Source organism: Xenopus tropicalis, chromosome 5 (genome assembly GCF_000004195.4).
Source record: "Xenopus tropicalis strain Nigerian chromosome 5, UCB_Xtro_10.0, whole genome shotgun sequence".
NCBI lineage: Eukaryota > Metazoa > Chordata > Amphibia > Anura > Pipidae > Xenopus > Xenopus tropicalis.
In genome coordinates, this window is record NC_030681.2 from 79,887,257 (window position 1) to 79,894,541 (window position 7,285).

Below are 7,285 nucleotides of genomic sequence, written 5' to 3' on the forward strand. Positions count from 1 at the left end.
GGACCTGAATGGCCACCTTAAGAGTCTAAGAGTACAATATATAGACTGTTTCAAAGAGCCTAATAGCATAACAAAATGTTTGCAGGTCAGCACTTTAATATATCTTTACACATTATTATCTATGCTTTTTTTTTTTTTTTTTTTTTTAACTACTCTCTTAAAGCGGCCTGTGCCAATCAGCGTCCTGAACTTTTTGGATGTGCCATTGCTCAGGTTGGTGTAATGGACATGTTGAAATTTCACAAATTTACAATTGGCCACGCATGGACAACAGACTATGGCTGCTCAGACAACAAAGAGCACTTTGAATGGCTTATCAAGTAAGTTGTTATTTGTTCATGTTCCAAGTGAGTGCTCTAGTTACTAAATGAACAATACAGATACGGAATAACTGTACTCATGCATCAGATAACTTTAACATTCTTTAGCTCATCCTCGAGTATTGTGCCGCTTGTTTAACAACAATCTACCTCAAACAGGTCTAAAATGCATCTTTTGTATTTTACCTGGGCTTTTTTGTATTTGCTTTTTTATTTTGTCTTGGCAAACCATTTAAATAGCTTAGGTTTATAAGCCTTTATCTTTCTCACGCTTTAGTTTCACTTGCAGATATTTTGCATATAAAATCTTTTTTATACATTTTGAAAAATATCTTATTACCAGCTGAAATAAATGTACTCTCATGCTGCAATACAACAAGGAGGCTTTCAGTGGAGTACTGAGAAGTATTAAACCTTAGCTCTTTTTCAACACATGTGAAGAACACATGTCCATGTATCCTTCTGCAGGAGTCTCATTCAGAACATTATATACATCCTAAAGTGCACATAGTAAACTATTTTGTCCTCAGAAATGTGATTTTGGCTGTTTATTCTGTTTTAAATGCACATTTTGATTTTTTTACAAGAAATCTCTCTGTTGCTGGTGTTTTTTCACCTTTTTTACCAAGCCCTTGTTAAGTGTTAAATGGTACCAAAAAGCATTTGTAGTTGTTTTCCGTAGTCCGTAGCAGTTTGGATAGTTCCTTCCTGTGACAAACAATCAGGGGGGTAACTCTTAGTAGCAATAAGGCTACTTGCTAGCTCTATAACATAAATACAAGCTGTGTGGTACATTGTACATTTTATACGCAAATACAATCAAATTTTCAATTACAGAAGTAATTAGTTATATGTGTAATTAAATAGTGTTGCACCTCATTATCTTATAGTGGTCAACTAACCTCCTACAGTCCTGTGTTATAGCCCTTGCTTGTTTTGACACAGTGAGCAGATGGCTTTCATTTGTAAAGACATTAAGGACATGTTTATGAGTTTACATCTTAATGTGTTCGCATATCTGTTAATGCTTTATTTTCAAACATTTTCTGGGTGTGATCAGGGAGATTCCAATAACATTCATAGTATTTTGACTCATTTGTACCTTCTAATGAGTCACAAAATGACTTTTTCTACAAACCATTCCATTCATTCATTCATTTATAATAGTTTGCAAAAGACTAGAAACCATATTTTTGAATTTGCTACTCACTTCCTTTCATTGCTTGATCAGTGATCACATGATTAATTTTGTGTCTGCCTAGGGGACATAATTACATAGTAAGTCTTTGCTTAAGAAGATTAAAGTGGTGTTATCAGTTCGTTTTTGTAACACGATTGAGCCATTTCCAATTCCCAATTCCCTTCCTGCTCTATAAATAGCTCCCCGTGCAATAGAGGACAAAATGGCAGTGTTACATTATTCCATTGAGTGTGTTTGATAACAAAGCCTGTCACTTTATTACATCCTTCTGTTTTCTATACAAAACTCGCAAGCAAGACACTGGAGTTTTTAGAATGCACATGCCATATTCCTAACTTGTGTTACCAGACTTGCTTTATATTGATTCTATTAGTGATCCCTTCAAAGTTTAAAGAACCTGGAAGTGTAAGGAATTATTGATTTTGGCTCTCATTATCATGGTATGAAATATCACCAGTGCAGCAACAAGTTGTGCAACAAATCAGGGAGTCAACCTGCAGGGCATTATTTATATAAAGGTTTTTACAGTGTAAAAGTTAGGTGTGAAATAAATAGCTTATTTATAAAGCTGTTATTGTTAAATTAACCCCCTGTGTCTCTATCACTGAATACAAAGAGCCAATCTAATAATACATCTCTAAATTGTTTAGATGCATTGCTGCAAAAATCTTGGAATCCCACCCCTCAATAAAAAAACAATACCGGCATAAATATACATCTTACAGTCCTCACCCACAATGCATCTGTATCCCACACAATCAGCCTGTTGGTCTGTATGACTCTTCACAAACAAAACTCAAAGGGCACAATGACCCTTATTGTGATAAAATGTCAGTCAGCAGTGCTGTCTTCTGTGTTTTTACAGTATGCTCTGTAATATGTAATTCAGTCATGATTTTTCCCCAGACTAAAATATAAGTCCAACCTGGGCAAACTTAGTGCCTTACATTACACAACACCAAAAGATGATAGGAGGAAAGCCAGTGAAATACAAAAGCAGTAATACAAGCATTCATAAAATAGCAACCCAATGAGTTTAGTGCCCTATGATGGTACCACCCCACCCCATAGGGGCTTAACTTCTAAGTGAGTCATTTCATTTTATTGATTTTGTAAATAAGTGTTTTGTGCTGATCCATTGGCATCACTTCCTATCTAATTTTTTTTTTCTCATGTTTTTTAATTACACATCAGTTGGCAGTCAGTCTAAAGATGAACTAAAGTCTTAATCACTCAGAGGGGGGGGGGGGGGGGGAGGGGTGCCAAATGTTAGGCACCCCCCAGTGATTGTAATAGCTTACTTTATACCCTGGGTTGGTGCTGTTGTTAGCAGAAAACTGCACTGACCCGGAGTACTTCTGCAGGAATTTCTGTAGCACTATCTTTCTTCCCCTTCTCTCTTCTTTTTGTGGGGCATTTGCGTGCTTGAGTGAAAAGGCTGGCTTTTCATTTCTAAGTTCGGCTTTTGCTCTGCTTGCGCTCCTGCCTATACAAGAATGAAGAGAAGACGGAAGAATCCTCAGAAGATGGCGACGAGGATATTTTGCAGAAATACCCTGTCCTGGTGCAGTTTGTTAGCGAACGGAAGCACCAACCTGGGGTGTCAAGTAAGCGATTTTAATCACTGGGGGGTACATTAAATTTTAGGCACCTCCCCCAGTGATTTCATTTTAGTTCTTCTTGAAAAAAGTGGAGTGTTGTCATTTTATAAATGCTGCATGGAAGACTGATTTATTTATTTATTTATTTATTGCAGATATTCTCCACTTCATAACATCAAGGTGCCAGAGAAAGACGGCATTCAGTACCCATCCATGCTGCTACTCACAGCAGACCATGATGACAGAGTTGTGCCCTTGCACTCCCTAAAATTTATAGCTTCCCTTCAGCACATCGCAGGACAAAGTCCGAACCAAACGAATCCACTGCTCATTCATGTGGACACTAAGGCAGGCCATGGGGCAGGGAAACCAACTGCAAAAGTCATTGAAGAAGTATCAGATATGTTTGCTTTTATTGCACAGTGCCTAAATCTCCAATGGATAGAATGATACCTTAAGGGTCCTAGGCTGAAACAAGGGCTTGTTTGTCAAGTTGTGTGTAGTAACATATCCTTCTGCAGGATTCACAGCTGAATTACATTAGCTTTTCTTACAGATTACCTAATTGTCATTTTCTGATAATTTTCTGGAAAAGCAAATGGGAGGGGTATATCTGATTTACTGTTTACACCTGCTACCTGTAAGGATTAAATGTTCATATACTGATATCAATTTGGAAAATATTTATGGGTCATATCAAATAAACAGATGTGATTTTCCTCTTTTTATTATGTCTTTACTAGCCGTGATTTGGGATCTTGTTTGTGTCTTTGTAGGAGGCTGCAGACTCTCAATGCAGTCTAAAAAGTTTTCCTTAAAGTCTAAGGGCTCTGGCACACGGGGAGATTAGTCGCCTTGAGAGGAAACTTCCGCGATTTCACTGAAATCGCGCCGCCGCGTATGCCATCCCACCGGCGATTTACATTTTCGCCGGTGGGATGGCATTTCGGGGAGATTAGTTGCCCGCTAACAGGGAGATTTGTCGCGGGCAACTAATCTCCCTGTGTGCCAGAGCCCTAAAGGCAGCCATACAAAGGTCTCTTGATTGCAGGAAGTCACATCTCCTGTACGATTGGCTTTTTTTCTTTCCTACAGACAGGTAGATTGAATTAGAAAGTGACATAGGCTTTAATTTGTAATGCGAGACATACCTAAATACTATGAAATATGCTTACAGATTTTATATTATCCAGCTCTGATAAAGCAAACAGAATTCTCTAATAAATATGTGCTGTTTTCTATTAAATACCAAATTGTTTGCAGTATGATCCGATAAACTGCCAGTAATGAGAGGGAAATGTTCAAACTGGTAACCTCACTTAAAGCTTAAGTTCTAATACCACTTCTACCACATCTTACTAATATAGCAGTATGTGTATGGGATCTGTAATTCAGAAACCCGTTAGGATCGCTTGCCTGTATTAACTCTTGGCTGGTGCAGTTTTCTCCTAACAGGAGCACCAGCTGGGGGTTTTAGGTAAGGGATTACAATCACTGGGGGGTGTATAGCATTTGGTACCCCCCAGTAATTTAGCCCTTTCTTTCTCCTTTAAGGTATGGTGATCCAAATTATGAAAAGATCCATTATCTGGAAAACTCCAGGTCCCAAGCATTCTGGATAGCAGGTCCCATACCTGTATAAAAGTAATAGTGCACGTCCATATTAACCAACCAATTTATTCATTTAAAAACTATAACCGTTTCTATTACCTTTATGTGCTGTCAGCTCACTGTCATTAAGCAAAAATGGCTCTTCTTTCTACTTCTTAGTTTTAGAAGTGGTAGTACCCTAGTTATGTGTAGCAACAGGTGCTAGAACTGCTTTCAAACAGTATGTTTTACAATATTGCATTCCCATCCAGTGTCATTTCAGTAAACTAAAGCCATTAACTAAGATATGTATTAGGATACTATTTGCTATATAAATGTTCAATTTCATTCACAATTTAAATAAGTGGGAATCTGGCTTAGCAACAAAAGCTTAATGGTGCTTTCTAATGTTCATTAGAATTATTGGATATCAACAGAGTTATGAGATTTTGTTGTTTTATCTGCTTAGAGCAGTAGCATTATATAGTATTTATTACACAAGCTACTTACCCTTGCTTGCAGACAGCACTCTGAGCTAATGAGCTTTATTTGACATGAAAACTCCAGACAATAGAAACAGCACATCTTTCAGTATGTCTAAAAAGCATTTCAGAGACTGATTTATGGTTATTCAATTTTATAGGCCCTTTTACACTCGTCAGCTCTTCCTTTATTTTTTTTACTAACTTCCAGTAAGGTCTGAATAAGGGACCACCATTTATATTGTATATCATCATAAGGATAAGTTTTAAATACAGACGGTACTTTGGGATATCCCATTTAATATTTTCAGTGATGTAGAGAAAACATATTAATAAACCACCATGGTGATTGTGTAAATATGCAACTTATCTCTACTATTTATTGTTAGTGACTATTGTAATGTCACTTTATTTGGCCATACACCTTACTATTATGTATTTGGATAACACTGACATATTCCAAAGTGCTTTACATAGATATGGACATATGGGGCCCGATTCACTTAAGTCCGAAATAAGGAGTGCTATTTATAGCATGCGTTAAAAATCTTATCACTTCTTATTTTTCACTCAATTCACTAAAAGAACACTTGTCATAATTAAGAAGCGATGTTCTTGGCGTTATTTATCTTACGATGACATATTTTCAAGCAATATATTACGCAGTGCACAAGATATTACGCAGCGCGTGATATTGTACGCAGAGCGCAATATATTACACACGTAACCATTACTTTCTGAAAACTGGAGGATGCATCACTCTAGGGCCAACACATACTTGAAAAAATACAACTGCAAACTCCATGTTGTGTTGCCAATAGCTCACGAACCGCAATTTTCTTTAAGTACCGCCTGCCCCAAGTAGGGTTAATATTCACACAGATTAACACAATATTTTGCACGTTTAACGCTTCATATGTGTTTGTGAATCATGCGTTAGTACTATTTCTATTCGCTAATTAACGCAATGCGTTTTTTTTGTGCATGCGATATGCGGATTAACACATGTGAAATGACTTTGATGAATCGGTACTTAATTATCGCATGCTTTTTAATGAAAAAAACTATGCGATAAGCGTTATTGACCTTTAGTGAATCGGCCCCTATAACTCTTATCGCATAGTTTTTTTCATTAAAATATGTCATCGTAAGATAAATAACGCCAAGAACATCGCTTCTTAATTATCACAAGTGTCCTTTTAGTGAATCGAGCGAAAAATAAGAAGTGATAAGATTTTTAACGCATGCTATAAATAGCACTCCTTATTTCGGACTTTAGTGAATCGGGCCCATGGAGTCTTAGGTTCCTATTCTATTCACATACAACACACAGTAGGGTCAGTTTTATCCCTGAACAATCACTTTCATTCCAACTCAAAAAATAATCAAGGACCATCACAAGGGGAGTTGGTTTTGCCAATATGATCCAATAAGGACTGGCTGCCCCATGGGTGGGCATCGAAGAACAAGACAGAAATATATTGCAGTAATTGAGGGATCACTGTGTCTGCTTTCACTGTCTCTATGGGATTACAGATACTAGATTAAAGATTTGTTAAAGATTTTGTTATTTATCTATACCTTTCTTGTTACTATAAAGCACAAGAAACTGGTTGCTGTTGCTTCTCCATATGCTACAAAGCTTCAGGTCATCTGTTTGCATTAGCAGTGAACTAACACACAATACAAACCACATCAAAATGGCCATTTTATAGGAAATAGTCACAGGATGTCATCTGTTATGTCCAGACAAAATTCTATACAGTGGTTTATTAAGCTTTCTAAGGTGTGAATAACAGCTTCTGATCGCTCAAACATTCTGCTTGAGAGAAGTGGTCACTTGCATGTAATTCTCATTTCATGTGAACTGGGGGTAATTAAAAACTGGGGCTATGTAATAAAAGGCCCAGGCTAAACTATAGCAGGTAGAATTTACTGGTCACCTGTGTAAAACCAAATATCTTATTGGTTGGGGTTCCGCCTCCTGGTAAAAATTAGTGCAAATTTATTACGTGCCCCTGGAGTTGTAAAATACTTGGGCAATAAAATTCTTAAATAACCTGTTTGCCATGACTTGCATGCAGTAACTTG

At 37.1% G+C, this 7,285-nt stretch overlaps 1 protein-coding gene across 1 annotated transcript in view; it reads left to right on the forward strand.

Moving 5' to 3' along the window:
- Positions 1-3,841, forward strand: part of prep (prolyl endopeptidase) — a 62,743-nt gene extending 58,902 nt beyond the window's left edge. The window contains 2 exon segments of the mRNA NM_203858.1: positions 164-320; positions 3,278-3,841. Coding sequence (NP_989189.1) covers positions 164-320; positions 3,278-3,572 — 452 coding nt within the window. The 3' untranslated portion in view covers positions 3,573-3,841.
- The last annotated feature ends 3,444 nt before the right edge of the window (positions 3,842-7,285 follow it).